The following is a 19,483-nucleotide window of genomic DNA, read 5'->3' on the forward strand; positions in this document are numbered from 1 at the left end:
CCTTCCACAACACCAAGGCCAACCACAATTATATTTACCTCCACCAGCTTCACCCACAAAGCCAAGCCACATCCACAACAATATTGAGCCACACCCATAATTATGAGCTTACCAAGAACCACCCAACAATAGAATTGAGCTCCCCCCACAACAATGTCAAATCACACCTACAACAATACTGAGTCATGACCATAGTTATGAGTTCCTCCCACAACACCAATACTCATCCACAAAAATATTAAGCTCCACCCAAAATGTTTCAATGTCAAGTCACAACAATATTGAGCCACACTTCCCACACATCAAGACACACTCATTATGTGGTTGGACTAGGTGAGTTTGACTTGAAGTGGTAATTGAGGTAGTAAAGTCTATCAAACCCCACCCACAATATTATTAAACTCCACCTACTACCAGAGGTGGAAAGAGTACAAAAATATTCTACTCAAGTAAAAGTATTACATTAATTAAATTTTTACTTAAGTACAAGTAAAAGTACCAGTCTAAAAATCTACTCAAGTAAAAGTAGCACATTTAAAATTTACTCAGAGTAAAAATTACTTAGTTACATTTTAACAGTGCGAGGGAGGCAAAAATGGGAAAGGGCCAGGCCTATTAATCTCAAACTAGTTGTTTTTAATTAAAGGAATCAGTTATTTAGAATAATAAGACATTTGGGCTGTTACCAGGCAAATCAGTATCAACAAAATTCATCTTTTCAATGCAGAGGACACGCAGAAGCTTCATCAGAAGTGGCATTTAGATGTATTTACACACTGTTTAATGCAGGACATGAATGCATTTAACCTGCAGTTACAAATGCATGAATAATGTTTTGATATACAAGACATAAAAGGTTGAATACTCATTTGAAAATGATAAGAAATTAATTATAAAAAAATAAAAATAAAAAGATACTTTAAATGTGAAATTAAAATGGCCAGTATGTATCAGCAAGTCACTGTTAATAAGTGAGTAATTGCGATTGAACCGAATCATTTAAACGGTTGATTCTTTCAGGAACTAAACACTGTCATGTTGCTCAGAGACGCAAAACTGTGCTTTGGTGGCTGTGTTTGGAATTATTTTTTTTGTTGTAGAAATATAGCAAAAACAGGCAATATGGTGTCTAAAACATAGTCTCTTAATTAACTTGTTTACTGAACTGTTGTAAAAAAAAATAAAAAAAAATCTATATGCCATCATTCTGATTTTGGGAGGATAAAATATATTGATTTACTATATGAAATGATATAAATTTTCTGCCCTATATCTTCAATTTTGTGTTCATTCTAAATGCATTTTAGGAGACTGAATCACACAGTGAAAAACACTCTAAATGCGCACGCACATCATTAAAACAACAATTATGATATTATCGCAGACGATATATATCGCCAGGGCTGGACTGGTAATCGGGCATACCGGGCATTTTCCCGGTGGGCTGACGCACCTAAGGGGCCGACAGAAGGTTTTTTTTTTTTTTTTATTGCCGTGGACCATCACGCACGGACAGTGAGCGGCCAGTGGCCCATTGGTTTGTCTCCTGTACTGACAGTGTTAACATCCAATCACAATGCGCTATAGATGGAGCGATGAAGTATTTTGCTCCGCCTACATAAAGATCGCTTCACCCCAGCTTCTTCCTTGTCGGCTTTTCCCACGTTTTCACAGCAGCTTTATCGAGAACATACTTGCTCTTCGGTGAGTGAAGCGGGCCAAAAAGCCAAGCAGGAGGAGGAGAGGAGAAAAGTTGAATCGGTAAAGTACTTGATAGGACTCGCAACGGAGGCAGGCATCTAACCTATTCTAATGTGTGCGTGCCCCATGAGTCTAGAATACGTAAACATTTTTTAATAAAACATGAATTCTTCCCCCCGCGATATTTTTTTGGCCAAGTCAAGTGTGTTCAGAGGTTTCCATGGGCCATTGCAAATAAAGCTAGATTTAAATAAAAAAGACACTAAAAAAGATATTGTCGGACCTGACGTTTTATTCTCTTCCAAAACAAGATATGATATGAGTGTAATACATAGGCTGTGATACATACAATACCAGTCAAAAAAGTTTGAACAGTAAGAAAGATCCAACAGAAAGATCCAAAGATCAGAATTTATCTGAAATAAAAAGCTTTTGTAACATTATACATATACTATTCAAAAGCTTGGAGTCAGTATAATTTTTATTTTATTATTTTTTTTGGGGGGGGGTGGGGTAATCAAAAGTTACGATAAAGACATTTATAATGTTACAAAAAAATCTGATAAATGCTGTTCTTCTGAACTTCTATCCATCAAAGAAACCTGAAAAATTCTACTCAGCTGTTTTCAACATAATAATAATAATAAATGTTTTTTGAGCAGCAAATCAGAATATTTGAATGATTTCTGAAGTATCATGTGACTGGAGTAATGAAAAAAAAATTATGCTAAAAATTCAGCTTTGAAATCGCAGGAATAAATTACATTTTAAATTATGTTTTAATGGTTAATATTTTTTTTTAGTAAACAGTTATTTCACAATATTACTGATTTTGCTGTATTTTGGATCAAATAAATGCAGGCTTGGTGAACAGAAGAGAATTAAAAAAAAAACCATTAAAAATCTTACTGTTCAAAAGATCAAATAAACTGGTATGTATATATATATATATATATATATATATATATATATATATATATATATAATATATATATATATTATATATATCTCGAAGTGGTGGTGGGCCGACCTGGACCAAAAAATGCCAGGGCCAATTTTTTGTCCCAGTCCAGCCCTGTATATCGCACACTCCGCACCACTGTCTTTTTGGCTAATTTGTGAAAAACCTCTTGCTAAAATGTCAAAGCTTCATTTTAACCACCAATGCAACGATGCAATTATTTAGCTTACCTCTACATGTTTGCGAAGGGTTGATGTCTTGTCGAGATTTTATAAGCTGCTAGTTTGGTCTCCCTAGGTAAGCACAGCTTACACTGCATAATAGAGCATAAATATGGCCAGGGGTTCGTTTCGTTTCGTTTTCAGCGGTGTCTGCACCACTAATGCCTGTTTTGTACGTCTGCATCTTTCTTGTGATTTTAGCGCCAGTTTGCCCTCCTGCCCATTATTTACTGCAGTAGTCTCCAGGGAGCGATTTTTTTAATTTTTTTTTTTTTTACTCAGTAATTAATGTGTTTTTAAATGTAGCGAAGTACAATACTTCAAACAAAATATACTTAAGTAAAAGTAAAATTACAGATTTTAAAAATTACTTTAAAAAGTAGAAGTACACAAAAAAGCTACTCAATTACAGTAAAGCGAGTAAAAGTAATTCGTTACTTTCCACCTCTGCTTACAACAATACCAAGCCACAAAATTACATTTATACTGAGTCATTACTGAGTAATGAATTATGAATTTCTGAATTAAAAAAGTCAGTTGTGAGGTTGTGAGATAACATCACAAGCTCAGGTTTGGACTGCCCTCGACCTTGATGCTTTTGAAATTTATTTAAGTGTCTATACATTCCTATACTCACTTGACAGACCTGTGTAGATCACTGATTTGGGGTGTTTTTGTTACCATGCGGTTTAGCAGTAAACTGCCGCAGACACAGATGGAATGGGCACAGCTCCTGGAGTCCCAGCAGCGCTACCACGACGCTGAGCTGCAGAAATGGAGAGAAATCATTCAGTCTTCAGTACTGTTATTGGATCAGGTATAAAATATGTTTGCATACACGCTGAAGCAATTTGATTGAGCTTGATTGTAAAATGACCGCATCTGTGTCTTCACACAGATGAAGGATTCCTTACTGAGCCTACAGAAAGGTGTGGGTCTACGAGATTACAACTCAGACTCGGACGAGAAGAGGAGTCGATATTACTGACACTTACCCTCCAGGCCACCAGGGCGCGCTGTGCAATGTAGAGCCACTTATCAGAACCAAAGGGCCCTAATGTTTGTGTATGACTATGCATACTAAACAAAAGAGACACTTGGTAGAGACCAGAAGAAGAAGAGATGGACCAGAAACTGCCATCGGCCAATCCAAGTGGACAGCAAGCCCACAGGTAGTGGGGCCATATCTGTCACATGGAATTGTGGGATGGCTAGAGTCCGAATGGGCTCATCACTGTTCCAGCTTTCTTTCAGGTTCTCCTTCTAAGGATGTTACTGTTTGCAAAAGAACTGAACGGACCCTTAGGAAGAAAAAGAAGAGCATGCTTTTTATATTTTGTAGCCCTCCTTTCTTTTGAAGTGTTTTTATTGGTACAAAGAATGAGGAAAATGATCTTTTAGCTTGGTTTTGACCTGTAACGGCACAGCTGCCCTGTCCCTTTGCCCATTTCTGAGAGTTTTGCAGAGAAAGCATTATGAAATCTAGTTCACTCAAGGCTGGTTTCCTTGATAACTCTGCGAAAATAATTAAGTTAGAACTAGTTTCCGCAAAAGGGCCACTTGCGCTAAAAACAGAGACCTTACATTTCTGTGAAGCGTTAACCATTATGCTAAAGAGCTTTTGCTCCAGAGAAAGACTGAAAAGGGACACCGCAGCCAGAAAGATGGATAAACATTGTTAGTTTTTGATTACTAAACTGTGATATCCCCTGCTTTATTTTAAGATGTAGAAAAATATGTTTGAAATATATACTTTATTCAAGATTTAATATATATTTCAGTATATATATAGAGGTTATTGCAGATATTTATTGTTAATTTATGTACATAGAACACTTATCAAAGCTCTAAAAGGAAAGAGTTTATAATTATTAAACTGCGTTTTATTCAGTGACATGCACAAGCACGTTTGAGACGTGTCCGTGTGAACGCGTGTGTGTCGTAAGTTGTCTATTTTGGTGAATGTAAGAATGTCCGTGTGATGTTTTAAATCATTCCACTTGTACGTCTTGTGTCTTCCTCCCGGCACATGAAGCCAAACTGCCTTTTTCTTGCCCAGCAGCTCAGTCCACTGGGCATCTGTTTACACATCCGCCTTGCTTCAGAAACCGAGCGGGCAGAAAATGACCATCCAGCTCGGCCCGAACCCACACACATGCTTTCTCTGCTGTGGCACCATTACTGTTTTTATTTAGCATGAGGTGAGAGTCTGGACCAGGAAGCACTGCAGGACACGGCACTGGATTCGCTTCACATTTTAATTGAACCGATAGCCCATATTTTGTCATTTTTAAATCAGTCAAATAAAAGGAAAGTTATGCGAGGTGGTAATGGAATTTTTTTGTTTGTTTTACAGAGCACAAGTGCTCTAGCCTATAAACCAAATATAGTATTTATAGATGGTAGAATTTATTTATATATATAACATAAAATGCAATGATTCCCTTTTTATGCAGAAAGAGGACAGTGTAAAAAATATCTCACGTGAGACGACATGAATAGAAGCGGCACTTTACGTCCAGGCATTGTAGGACAAAGTCTGATATATGAAATATATGTTTGCTGGCACATTGCTGGTAGAATTTATGATGATACTCCAGCTACAAACCACATGGTATTGTATTGAATGTATGTTGTTGTTTTTTCCCCCCAGAAAGGAATCTGCTGTAATGTAATTTGAATCATAATTTTAGGTTTCCACAGTCCAGCACTTTGGAGTTTTTTTGGGTTGGATCTGTAGAATCCATCTTTAATGTTTTTCTGTGCAGTGTTCGAAGCCGGCATTTTATTCCAGGATGCAGTTGAACTACTGAGATTTTAAGTTTGACAGTTTCTCCTACTAGTTTTTTCGCTGTAAAAAAAAGACTTCAGTTCTAAGACATTTGTTTTGGCATTAGAGTGCATCTGTATGGTTGTTGGGTGTGTATTCTGCAATATGGACTTGATTTCTCTTTTTTCATTATGTGTGTTTTTAGAAAAGAAGAATTGCTTATGGTTTGGTATTTTAGAACTGAAAATGAAATCACTGTCACAATCATGTTCACTGTACTGTATGTGTGTAAGTGTGTGTGAATGCCACATGTGAAATTGTGTTGAAATTCGTTTTCTTTGTGGACCACCCATTTTCTTCTCCTACACAAGTAAACTTTTCTGACTCCACCCGAGCAAAAAATTATAATTAACCCTCAGCCTGATTGTTTTGCTCATATGCAGTTACTTGTATCTGACCAAAGATTTGAGTTTGCATTTTGCAACTGAGAAATGTGTTGCCGTTATTAGAGATTTGGCTTTTGAAATTATGTTGAGCATTTGTGATCAAGTATTCAGACAAAAGACACACTGTTTTAAATTCTATTTCAAATTTTCATATCACACTCCATTCATTAAACTGTGCTATAGGATTTTAGTGTCCACTGATGTAATTTCCACTGTACTGTACCTGTGCTGTAGTTCCATGCTCGACATGACAACTGTATCCAGCAACAAACTGTCTCACAAATCAACTGTTTTATTTTCTTGAAACTGTACTGATTGATTTCTGTTGATGTCCATTTATGACATCTCATAACTTAACTGGTGTAGCAAGTGGCTTACTGTATTTTTTCTTGTTCTTTTTAGAGCTGTTTTTTTATCTCTAGACCAGGCTGATTTGTACATGTTTTCACATGCACTGTATGTATAAGACAATATGTGCAGTGTTCACTGAAATAGAAAGCAGTGCTGTGCACAGTTTTCCATTTTTCCAACAAATTTGTCTAAAAGAGACTCTGATTCAGTGGCTCTGATCTTTGACAGATTACAAATAATAAGAATAAGAATAAAACAACACTGGGAAAATACTTTGTGATTTTTTATTTTTATTTTTCATCTTAAGTTTATAGAATGCTTCCCCATGGATACCATAGAGAAATATTAAATTTGTTTCCTCAAATGCACAAGTTACAATGATTCCGCAGTATGCTAATATCACAGGCGATTGCATTATGCTTTTGGGAGTTTGCCTGAAGTGGAGTCGAAGGGTTTAACAGCTCATTAAAAAGAAATCTCAATATTTTCAATACAACAGAGAACTATCACGCTAAGGTGCGCTATCATGTCTAGCCAGCAGATAGAGACATAACCCAGTTCTTTCATTACGTAATCGCCAGATGCATAAATACATCGGGCAAACATCCAGCGTGCACAGCCTTGCGTTTTAAAACGTTTAAACACAGACGTGTTTTTGTTGAAATATCAAAAGGCTATTAGATTTAGGTGTGTATAGCCTAGGCTACTGAGAAAAAAAAAAAACGCATTCACGTATAAAAATAGTCTAGGCCTATATAATTCCTAATTTATTTTTTATTTTTTCAAACAATTTTTAATATATATTTCAATAATATATAATATTTCCAAAAATAACGTGGTGGAAATAAATGACGCCTTCAATAGCGCTCTAGTTCCTTGCAAAAACTCTACGGTAGCTCCTATAGCCAACAAACCTGACATATTTGCCAAGTATTCATCAATTATCCTTATTAAGTCACCCACGCATTAATTTTCGCGTCTCGGTCGCACCAGACAAATTAATATTTTCGGCGTCCGTTCGTTCATTCATCCGTATATGGTTGAGCGCACGAAGAAGACCAGCCATGATCTGCATGCAAATGAAGCTGCGGGGGGACTGACCAATTAGAGTGTGGGAAGTCCACGGGAGGGCGGTGACTGATAGCTTTCAACCAATCACAGCGGACAGGGCGGGATATTCTAATGAGCAGGGAACTCCTCAATGTACAGCAATGCGAGGGGCGTGAGGGGTAGATTCAAAACTGAGATGCCCAAATATTGTCCGAGCGCAGCAATATGAGTAACAGAGACGCGTGTTAGGGGAAACCGCTCAAACTGCACGGGAATTGTCTCATCTGAACGTGATAAACGTCCACAGCTATAGCAGAAGCAGGGTGACGCAGATCATATTGAAAGATTGATTGCTTTTGTTCTGCTGGGAAGGGTGAGGAGCATCCTGCTGGACCTCGGGATTCCTCTGAAGATGGAAGGAGAGCGCAGTCGGAATAAAGAGCGTCTGGAGGCCAGTTTGACGTGGCTGTGTGAACTGGAGATGCTGAAGCAGCGGCAAGAGAGCCTGGTCCTCGGTGCCCTGTCCCTCGGGGACTCCGTGCCAGGATGCCCCGCTTGGGGTGATGTGGGTCCGGCCCGCAGCAGCAGAGAGCAGGAGCAGATCACTTTAAGACGACAGCTGGTAGGTGCGACATGTTCACTGATGAAAACTTACTCCAGCCGTGCTCTTTAAGGAGGTGTGGATATTCGGACGGAAAGTGTTGGGAAAAGTTTAAAAATGCCGAGGAATAACGTGCCAGTCATTATTTTCCAAGCCATGTGTGCAAGAGCGCACAGAAACAAGAAGCTTGTTACTTTTTGGGCTTACATAATTGGCACTTGAAAACTGCAGTGTGCCGTTCTATATTTTAGAACACCAATATGCCGTTATAAAGCCATTAACGCAAGCAGCCAGTTGTGCTGCATAATTAAAGGCAATTTCCTTTCACAGCAAGTGTATGCTTTTTGACAGCTGTGATTGATGTGCACTTGGAAAAAGGGGCGGGGTCTGCAGACCTTTAACTATCCATTGTTCGTTTCGCGTGGATTTACCAATTCCTACTTTATCCAACGAAATATCAAGCTTTTCATTTCTTTAGCTACATTTTTATTAACGTTATTAGTCTAGAATTATATATTATATTATATTATGTGACCCTGGACCACAAAACCAGTCATAAGTAGCATGGGCAATAGCCAAAAATACATTGTATGGTTCAAAATGATCGATTTTTCTTTTATGTCGAAAATCATTAGGAAGTAAAGATCATGTTCCATAAAGATATTTTGTAAATTTACTACCGTATATATATCAAACTCAATTTTTGATTAGTAATATGCATTGCTAAGAACTTCATTTGGACGACTTTAAAGGCGATTTTCTCAATATTTAGATTTTTTTGCACCCTCAGATTCCAGATTTTCAAATAGTTGTATCTCGACCAAATATTGTCCTGTCACACCATACATCAATGGAAAGATGATGTATTTTGCTTTCAGATTATGTATAAATCTCAATTTCAAAACATTGGCCCTTATGACTGGTTTTGTGGTCCAGGGTCACATAGTAGGCAATATTTTATTTTATTTTATTTTATTTTATTTTATTTTATTTTATTTTATTTTATTTTATTTTATTTTATTAATGTTGTAGTTTATTATTACAGTTATAGTTTAATTAATATTACATTTATAGCTTTAAAAAAGTCTTGTATTTCACTGATGAACACTAGGTGATATTTATATTTTCTTTATTATTTTTTAACTCCGTATTCTGCGTTCATAAGTAGCTGGGGAGGCATAGTGTTTATCAAAGTAATACAGTATTTATAAACTAACAGAGCGCATGGTCCCTCATGTGCTTTCATTACCTGTCCATCTGTATGTGTGCCTCAGGGTCGGGACCTCACTCTAACTCAGTTTTCCATAAAGGCCCCGTGAAAAGGCGGTGAGAGAAATCAAATAAGCAGCAGTCTCTCTCTCCCCAGAGATTCTCCCCCCATAGATGAATCAGACAAAAGGCGCATGGAGCGGAATATTAATGAGTCAGGCTCTCGCGGGACGGGCGCGTGCGGGTGAGCTCGAGACGCATCACCCAAATGAGCTGTCAGCGGCTCGCGCGCTCCGCTCCAGCGGCCACCGGAAAACATTCTTCAATCTGCCGACTGATGAGAGGGTCTCTCACCAAAGCGACATTCATTTAGCTTTTCACTCAGGTTCTGTTAGGGGTGGGAATCTTTAGGCACTTCACGATCATGATACGATTCTAAAACCATTCTACTTTTTGTTTTAATAGATGAATGAATGAGATTAAAGACTATGAATACCACATTTATTTTATTAATTTGCATTAAATTTTGTAAAACTTATATAATTATTAGTACTTTATAAATAAATTGCAAATTCAAAATAGCCCGGTTCTTAAGAATTTTAGATTCTACACTGTAAAAAAAAAAAAAAAAAAAAAAAAAGTACAAAGAACACTGAGGGTATAAAAAAACGGCAGCTGTGGTTGTCAGAATTCTACCTAAAAAATACGGTAACAACGTTTTAGGTTTTACGGTTTTACTTTAAATTTACAGTTAAATACTGTAATTTCATGAACTGATGTAATGTTAATATACCAACTTATTGAAGTACTGAAATCTGTTTTGCACCTTTGTAATACACTGATAACCACCAAAAGCAGGTGGTGATGAGAAAGTCACGTGATGAACCAAAGTCCATCACAAGCAGCTTTTAAATAATAATATACATAGAAGGTGCACAGAGTCATTCACACAAGCACTAAACACCATTATGGTGTTATGAGACTCATTAAACTGAAATATGCAATAAACATTATTTTAACAACATTATATGTAACATACAACCCTAATAAACATAACAGATAAGGAAAAAAAAAGAAAAAAACAGTTATTTCAAAGAAAAAACATCAAATTCAAACAAAATTTGAAATGCAACGCAGAGAATTCTGGAAACGTCAGTTTACGTTTTTTCCCTGTAAATTTTACAGAAAGTTAAGGTTTTACAGGTTTGTACTGTAGCATTTTCACAGTTTTTTACTGTTAAAATCACAGTCATTTTTTACAGTGTAGAACCATTCAGAAGTTAAAAAAAAAAAAAAGTGCTTTTAGTATCTGAGTTTTGCTTATCTGCATTCAAAATGGCATAAAAGATGCATTCAAAGAGCATTTGGAAGGGATACAAGCAAAAACAAGCACTTTTGAAGCAATATGTTATTAATAATTTACACACTTAAAGGGATAGTTCAACCAAAATGAACCCTGTAAAGTCAGACAAATGAAATAATAGTATAAGGGAAAAAATGGCATTTGGAAGAAGAAAAATTTAAATATGGCCAAGTGAAACTGCATATTGTCAGGCAAAACACATATTCTGTGCAACAAAATCAATCTATCTATCTATCTATCTATCTATCTATCTATCTATCTATCTATCTATCTATCTATCTGTCTATCTGTCTGTCTGTCTGTCTGTCTGTCTGTCTGTCTGTCTGTCTATCTATCTATCTATCTATCTATCTATCTACTGTAGCAACCAGTTTTGTGTCCCTGACTGATTTAAACTGCAGCTGTTAATTAACCAGCTATAGAAAAATGATCAGATTTGGTCTCTTCAGGCTGTAGTGATTATTCACACAGCCCTGTTGGTAACATGTAATTACATATGCACCCTATAATTATATAATTAGCAATGTAATCGGGAGAAATCCTACATCTCATCGCAGTTGTTTCATGTCAATCCGTGCACTTTAAACCAGTTTGCCACAGTACAGATTTATTTGTAGTTCAGCTTTGTAGTTAAGAACCCAGAAGTGTTTGCATTATAGTAGTTTGTTTGTACATACAACATCTGTTTAAACGAACTACATCAACCCTCAAGGCCAAAGTTTCCCTGCTGTACTCGTGTGGATGTGTGCTTCAGAAATGAATAAGTGCAGTTTAGTGATGTATTTTGTACTTTAGGAGTGTTAGACTGATGTGTGTGTGATGATATAGTGGGGGCAGGGTGATCTGTGTGTGTGTGTGTGTGTGTGATGGGGGTGCTGGTCGTGTCCCATTTTGGCACATTAAAGGCAAGGCGCTCACGGCAGCCGGATAATGAGAGTACACATGCAGTCTGATCTCCCTCAGGTCCTGTCTGTTCCTCTGATAATCAAATCGACTGCTGCCTAGACTGCGTGCTGTCACACCATCTCACGACGGTTAATCGTGAAGCTGAATAAAGATCTCCAAGGGAACATGAGACGAGGTTGAGTCATAGACTTTACAGAGAATAGCCAATATTAGCTTTAAAATCATCACGACTGGATCATGTTTTCAGTGGGGTTGGGGTGTTTTCCTGTGGTCTTTGTTCACATCTGGCAGACGTACTCCACTCTCGCTGTCCTCCTCCTCGGTTTTTCAGTTCTAAACTTGTCATTTTTCTCATGTGCTTAAGCTTTGACCTCAGCTAAACCATGTTGCCATGGTTTTATATGAGCAATTCTAAGAACAGTTATGTTCTTTTAAGTATTATTTTAGTCTTTAAAAATAAACATACTTTTGTGCTGATTTCAAAGGAAATGGTTTGTTGCAGGAATGTAGAGAAAAAACAAGAATTTGTCTCAAATTTTAACTTGGCTCTGATGTAGTCATCCAATGTCCAAATAGAATTTCAGAGAGGCTTCTACTTTTTGAAATCCAATTTGCTGTATTCCCACTTGATGTTAATCTGACTCAGCTCTTTCCACATACTTAAAATGAACCTAATGTAGTCGCATCATTAAATGATCTACTTTCTCTAGTGAGTAGAAGCTAGGCCTACTAATAGATGGAAAATTGGCTAATGGATAATGTAGATAATAAAACATTAAAAGACTTAATATCATTCTTTTTACAAACAGAATCAACAGAATCAACATATAGGCTAATCCAATGCACTACAATGATGAGTGGGAGATGAACACATTCCTCAAAAGCCTTATGGATCATATTTGATGCTTTGATTTTAACCTGATTTTTTGTTAAACAAAAAAGAAAAAAGATGTAAAATCAAGTAAACCTGTATTACCGTACACCATGACAAGCCTCCATGTTACATAAACCCAAACTATTCCAAACATATCTTAAACATAACCCGACTCAACCGAAATTGTTGTAAATCTAATGAAAAACTGTATGCTGAATATGAAATGCATTAACTAAAATCTTTTCATTCTCACCAGTCTGTTTCTCACATCTGTCTTGGATCCATGCACCTAGATGTTGGTTTTGTCATTGTTATAACCTTTATTATGGAAAATAATGAGTAGAGAAAAACACTGAACTGTAAATAGAGAAAGGGGTTAAAATAATGAGCCAAAACTAAACCACATTTGCGTCATTCACCAGCAAAATATAACAAAAACCCCAAAATACACTCAGGCCAGAGTGGTGATTCAGGCCAGGTGTAGAACATACAGTGATGCCTGGACAAAATCTGGACAAACTAAACCATGAACAAAACTAAAATAAACCCCAGACTTAGACTACATTAAACACAGGTTCACTTGCGACATGGTGCCAACCACAGTGTGTTTTTATAGTTGAATTATTAGCTGCTGAGAGCACGAAACTACAGTAGGTCCTGAAACAAAACCAGAAGCACAGGATCACTATCTCTCCCATCTTTGGTAAATTATTAATGTTCCAGGTTTGGTGCATTTGCCGTTGGCTTACATAACTACTGGCAGTGGTGCGCACGAGCACGCACTACACAGGTTACATGCACACAAAAACACATGTGCTACATGCTTGAAGCCGTCTATTCCAGCCTCCTTATATCTGTTTGTTGTCACACAAATTCTGATTATTCTAATGTTAATGAATAACATATCATTAATATTTTTAATTTATACAAGTTCATGAGGCTGTAAAATCACTGATTTCCAACCTTTTACAAACCCGTGTTTTATGCAGTGAGGATGAGGAGGAGTAACGGCAATCTGGGACAGAGGATAATACGGACCCCTAAGTGTAAAATGTCCCATATTATGCTGATGCACACTCAGCTAATGTAATATGTTTATGCATGTATTTATATGCCCATTATTGTATTTGTATTGTGTTTTTGCATTCCTGTAGCTCAGACAGTAACACGTTAGCGCTCCCAATTCCAAGCTTACAGGTTTGATTCTCAGGAAGTGTATGAACAGATAGATGTATACCTTAATTGCAAAAAGGTCTGCCAAATGCATTAAGAGGATACTCCACCCCAAAATGAAATTTTTGTCATTAATTACTTACCCCCATGTCGTTCCAAATCCATAAAAGCTTTGTTCCTCTTTGGAACACAATTTAAGATATTTTGGATGAAAACTGGGAGGCTTGTGACTGTCCCATAGACTGCAAAGTAAAATACACTGTCAAGGTCCAGACAATTTTGAAAAGCATCGTCAGAATAGTCCATCTGCCATCAGTGGTTCAACCGTAACGTTATGAAGCATCGAGAATACTTTCTGTATGCGAATAAAACAAAAATAATGACTTCATTCAACAATTTGTCTCCTCTGTGTCTGACCATACCCCTGTAGCGCAATTTTGGAGAATATGAGCTGAACGCAGGCAGCATACGCTCTTCTGTGTCAGTCTCGCCACAAGGATGCCCTGTTTTCTTTTATATCAAAGTGTAAATACATGTAGAAAATGTATCCTTGTGACGTGGCTGACACAGAAGAGTGTAAGCTGCCTGGGTTCAGCTCATATTCTCCAAAATGGCACTACAGTGATGTGGAGAGATGCGTAGGTAAATCTTTTCCAGTTGCCTTCAGTATTGACTGTTGTGTCATACCCTGCAGAACCAACTCCAGGGTGCCCCCAGCCTGCTGATGTTGGCACTGCAACAGCAGCTCAGTGAGTTGAGGTTGGATACAGGATTCACATGTGAACAGAATACAGAGGAGGATCTGGACAGTCCCAGTGCTTCAAGCTCAGGTACTCCAACACTTTATGAATAATTTATTCTTCATAGTGTTCTGCAAAACTGTTGGTCAATACTGATGTCAGATACTTTTTTTGTCATAGTAGATAATATAATAAATAAGATGGCTGATATTAAAAATATACAGGCTGCAATATTTTGTTTTGTGCTCCTATTAAAGCTCTGATCTCTTTTTCTGCTTCCAGCACCAACATAATCAGGATGCTACCGATCATTTACCAGTTTAGTCACAGATATATTGTGCACACCTAGTTATGCAACGATCTGGCATTTGTGTTAGAAAATGTGTTGCCATTATGTAAAGTTATTTAGTAATAGTTGACAAATCAGTTATGGAAACATACATCCAGATATTGTGAATAAAACAATGAAATCAAATAAATGATAAATGGAAATAATTTTTCGATTTATCTTATCCCTCAGGGTTTTATGAGCAAAGTGAAAGTCTGTCTCCTCCACTGCGTTCCTGTTCCTCCCCAAACCTCAGCGTGTCCTGTCACAGGCCCAGATCTGTGGGTTAGTGTTTCCTTTAATCATATTTTACACCTAAACTTGTGGTCTTGGTAATATAATTCTTACTTTCTTTCCCTCACTGTATAAAAGTTCCTGCAATAAAGCATAAGTCAAGGTTGCTAGGTCTGGTAATCAAAACACCCCAATAGCTATATAGTCAATAGCCAATCAATAATAGCCAAAAAATATCCCAATGACCCTATCCTAAATATAAAAATTCTAAATATGCCAGTTCCCAGCCTAAAACACGTATTTTACAGTCAGTGTTATCACTATTTAGTAGAACATTTACTTTTATCTTTCATTTGATTTCTTATTTTGTAATTATTTATTTATGTATTTATTTATTTATTTTGATAGAGTGTGCAGACTTTCTTTAAGTGTTCTGCCTTTTGGATTTTTCTGTCTGCGCACATCTTTTGGACTGGTTTGAAGGGGCTGTGAGTTCCTGGCTATTCTTTGGGTATTCTGATCACTATATAGCGATAATCATAAACAGTTTGTTTTCATAATAGAGCTCTCAGGAGCTTAAAGGCTTCCTACCAGTGCCCCTCTTTCACAAAACCCATCATCTGGCACAGTTTTATTACTGGTAGACTATAAAATGGGTAAAATATTTAAATGCAAGCCTTTCAGGCAAATATAAACCTTGTACCCTCAGGAAAGCAATCACAGCAACAGCTTAACAGTACCCCAATTCCACTGGAAAACTGCACTTGGCAACCCAAATATAGCCTTAGCCAGTGGTGCCTAACCATGTTCCTGGAGATCTACCTTAGTGTTGGGTTCAGCTGAGATAGTGATAGGGTGCAGAATCCTTAGCTAATTAAGATCTTCAGGAGTACTTGATAATTACAGGCAGGTGTGCTGAAGCAGGGTTGGACCTGAACTCTGCAGGTAGGTAGATCTCCAGGAACAGGGCTGGGCACCACTGGCCTTAGTTGCCTTTTAAGAAAGGCTGTCCTTTGCCAGGGGATCATCATACTTGTGCATCCTTGGTATCATAAATTTTATAAACCCCTGGTATTAAGAAATAGTTTTATTTCTCATAAACCATTTATTTCTCTGCTGACAGATGCCTACATGCTGGACTGGGAGGGTTATATGGAGCCCACAGTACATGCCACCATGCCCCGCTCATTTTCTGCCCCGTACCCCCAACTGGAGGGTATTGCCGAGGGAATAGAGGAGGAAGAAGAAGATGAAGAAGAAAGTCCTCAGTGGGTTACAGATCAGACAACTTATGAAAGCCTGACTCCAGAGATGAGCCTCACTTATGATGCTGAGGCAGATCCTGCATTGAAGATAGAAGATGGCCCAACAGAAGAAGACATCCAGCAGGCAATGCGTGTGGAGACGTACATCCTGGGACTCCTGCAGCGAAGACACCTCAGATCTACAGCAGAACTCAGCTCTGATCCCGATCAGTGGCATGACTTACACACATACCCACCCAGTTACCCACAGCTTAAATGGCAGGAATGGGCAACTCTCTCTGAGGAAGAGAATGAGCGTGAATCCCAAGATGGATATTGCATGAACCTTCCCAGTGCCCAAGCTGGACCAACTTCCCTAAGCAGTGAGGAGCCAGAATCCTCCTTGGAAATGGATCAGTATGGAGTCGAAGAAGTCCACACCAGCATCAACGACTCCCCTCAGCATCAACCGGTTTACATTGAACGCCGTCCCACAATGTCAGACACCATGAAACCCCACATTCACACCTGCTGCAATCACACCTGTGTACCTACATTGTCAACTGCTGAGTCCCATGAGCAACACCAGCCCATTCCATCCCAAAAGTGGGCCCTTCTTTGGTCCCTTGCCAGAAGGAGTCCAGAGGAAAGGTGGACAACTCTAGGAGAGAGACAAACCAAGTCGACCATCCGCTCTCGGTCAGAGGACAGTTGCGTCTCTCAAGGTTGGACTGCCCAGCCAGAGCACAAATACTATACGGTGGGACGGGACATGGGCAGGCATCATAGTGACGAATTGTATCCATCTAATCAGCGGCTGTGGTGCTCCTCGGCGGACCTCAGTCAAGAAGAAGATGAGGGGATATACAGAGAAGATGTGCATGATTTCAGATTACATCAGTTACCCCCAAAACGCACTGTTCAGTTTGTGGAGCAGGACCAGAGGGTGCAAGAGGCCGCTACTGCACCGACCGATGGGTCTGACTCCAGTCTGAGTGAGACTTTCTCTCCAGGAACCAGTTCGGTGTCCAGTGACTCGGATGAGAGCGGAGGGCTGGTCTGGCCTCAGCAACTGCCCCCTCGCTTGACCCCGGCCCCCTCTTCCTCTCAAAATCCCTCCAATGCTGTGGTCAAGATTAAAGCCTCACATGCGCTCAAAAAGAAGATCATGCGATTTCGTTCAGGCTCCCTCAAACTCATGACCACAGTCTGAGTCTGGCCTTGAACATCTCTGCCTATTTATACTTTATAATTCATTTGAGAGCTTTATGTAATACTCCTACATTATATGTGGCATACTGAATACTGAACCCGGGTCCAAGCCTTTACTCCATTTCAAATGAGAATACTGTCCCAACAGCTATTTATGAGTACTCATTTATAGCACGCCTTTAAGCTAAGCTTTTCAAAACTCACAGTGTACAATCTCCAGCCTCACAAAGTTATGGATACCAATATTTTAATTATTTAGAAAAAATGTTTGAGGTTAGGATCATGGATTTTCAGTAGTTCTACAGCACACTGTGGGTGTATATTATCACCGTTTGTTGCTTGACGTGATGTCAGACTTAAACCAGATATATACACTTGTTGTCCAGCCTAAGATTATTATTATTATTATTATTATTATTTATTTTATTTTTTTTCAGCAGCATCTTGATTTCCTGACTTTTACCTCTGGGATTATTGAATCTTTCTTCTTGTTAATAAAAGATTTGATGAAACACAACGACAAGATACAGAGCAAACCCACTAAGGACACCAAACCCATTACAAGATTGTATGGTTTTGGATTTAATAGGACTACTGTATGTGTTCATGGATTCGTTTGTCCAAAAAGGAAGATTCTGGCATCATTTACGTACCCCCATGTCGTTCCAATCCAAACCTGTATGACTTTCTTTTGTGGAGCACAAAAGGATCACATTGTATTTTGTCCATGCAACTTTGTCCAAAGACAATGGTCACCAAAACTGTTTGATCATCAACATTCTTTAAAATATTTGTTCTGCATTAAACATTCTGAAAGTCATACAGGTTTGGAATGACATGAAGGTGAGTAAATGACAGAACTTACATTTTTGGGTGAACTATCCCTTTAAGAATGACTGTGGGCCTGTAATTTTTATAAATCACTTTCTTCAGCTTCAAGTTCTAAAGCATGCTCATAAATCTCTTATCTTTTCAACAATACTGCTATATATTTTAGCTTTCCCCTACTAAATAAAGCCATTTTAAGATAACCATTTTCTTGATTATAGACAAGACAATGAAATAGAGAAAGGAGGCAGTGTGAGAAGAGAGGTAAACAAGACAGGAAAGGACTTCGAGCCAGGACTTGAACTCAGGTCACCTGAAGAGTCTGGCACTACACTACGCTGCTAATGATGACGTCATGTTGTCCACCATGTAATGCAGAATGAGAATATTTTGCTTGGGAATATTTTATCCTTCAACAAGCAAACATGAATTACTAGGAACTCAGAGCAATCTGCAGCATGAAGTGAAATATGTGTTCACCTGGAATAGATTATCATTAGTTTTGCATTTTTAAGGGGCCATTTTCAAGACTCATCTCACACACACACACACACACACACACACACACACACACACACACACACACACACACACACGACAGGATGTGCCTGGGCTAATAGAAGCATCCTTATCAGTACTACGTACAACTTTGCCTGCCATGTCCCAGGTGTTGTCTCTAGTTTGCACATACTGTACATTATCCATTCATAAGAAAGAAGTCAGCTTGATGAATATTTTGAAGCATGTTTGTTAAAATGCATTTGTAGTCTACTGAAAGTTTTTCAACATTTATAGTAATTGGTTAGTATTTATACTTCATTAACTTTGATATCAACATAGCTTCTTTACTGGCGCCACCTAGTGCATTGGAGGACTTTTGGAGGATATTTCATTTTCTTGCTGCTACACAGCCAAACTCCCTTACCTGTGCTGTACAGTGGAAGTACATTCCAGTGTGGAGTGTATTAAAATATGCCTTGCCTGAACATAATTGTTCACCTTTTCTGATTTCATGCTCACAGTATATTTTAGAGATTTTCATGTGGTCTTTGAAAGTGTTCCTGCTCATTGCATGTTGTAAATAAACTCTTATTCATAGTCGTCCATGAGTGTGAAGTGATGTAGCAAAAGCTGTTTTTATTGTTTATTTATTTATTTTATTTAATACATCTACTATATAGAACATGACAGAAATGGTGTAAAGATGGCATATTGCTTCCCTATTTTGGATAGAGAGTCGGACTTGTAACCTGAAAGTCGCAGGTTTGAGT

The 19,483-nt window shown here is 38.1% G+C and overlaps 2 protein-coding genes across 18 annotated transcripts in view; both read left to right on the forward strand.

Annotated features, from left to right (window-relative positions):
• LOC109109277 (protein Aster-B-like) overlaps positions 1 to 6,058 on the forward strand; it is a 149,669-nt gene extending 143,611 nt beyond the window's left edge. For 10 of the 16 annotated variants that reach the window (XM_042743473.1, XM_042743474.1, XM_042743462.1 and 7 more), the window contains 2 exons: positions 3,577 to 3,700; positions 3,782 to 6,058. In XM_042743473.1, the coding sequence (XP_042599407.1) occupies positions 3,577 to 3,700; positions 3,782 to 3,871 (214 nt within the window). In that variant the 3' untranslated portion in view covers positions 3,872 to 6,058. The remainder of the gene's footprint in view (positions 1 to 3,576; positions 3,701 to 3,781) is intronic. The other 6 variants (XM_042743463.1, XM_042743461.1, XM_042743468.1 and 3 more) reach the window with 1 other exon arrangement.
• Positions 6,059 to 7,625: 1,567 nt separating this feature from the next.
• Positions 7,626 to 19,313, forward strand: LOC122140339 (dapper homolog 1-like). Of its 2 annotated transcripts, none has more exons than XM_042743477.1 (4): positions 7,626 to 8,122; positions 14,321 to 14,456; positions 14,887 to 14,979; positions 16,052 to 19,313. In XM_042743477.1, exons 1-4 carry the CDS (start codon positions 7,913 to 7,915, stop codon positions 17,383 to 17,385), a joined length of 1,773 nt encoding a protein of 590 aa, XP_042599411.1. In that variant the 5' UTR covers positions 7,626 to 7,912; the 3' UTR covers positions 17,386 to 19,313. The 2 variants fall into 2 exon arrangements, with proteins under 2 accessions (XP_042599411.1, XP_042599412.1); XM_042743478.1 differs by having other exon boundaries at positions 7,988 to 8,126.
• The last annotated feature ends 170 nt before the right edge of the window (positions 19,314 to 19,483 follow it).

Source organism: Cyprinus carpio, chromosome B18, assembly GCF_018340385.1.
Source record: "Cyprinus carpio isolate SPL01 chromosome B18, ASM1834038v1, whole genome shotgun sequence".
Lineage (NCBI taxonomy): Eukaryota > Metazoa > Chordata > Actinopteri > Cypriniformes > Cyprinidae > Cyprinus > Cyprinus carpio.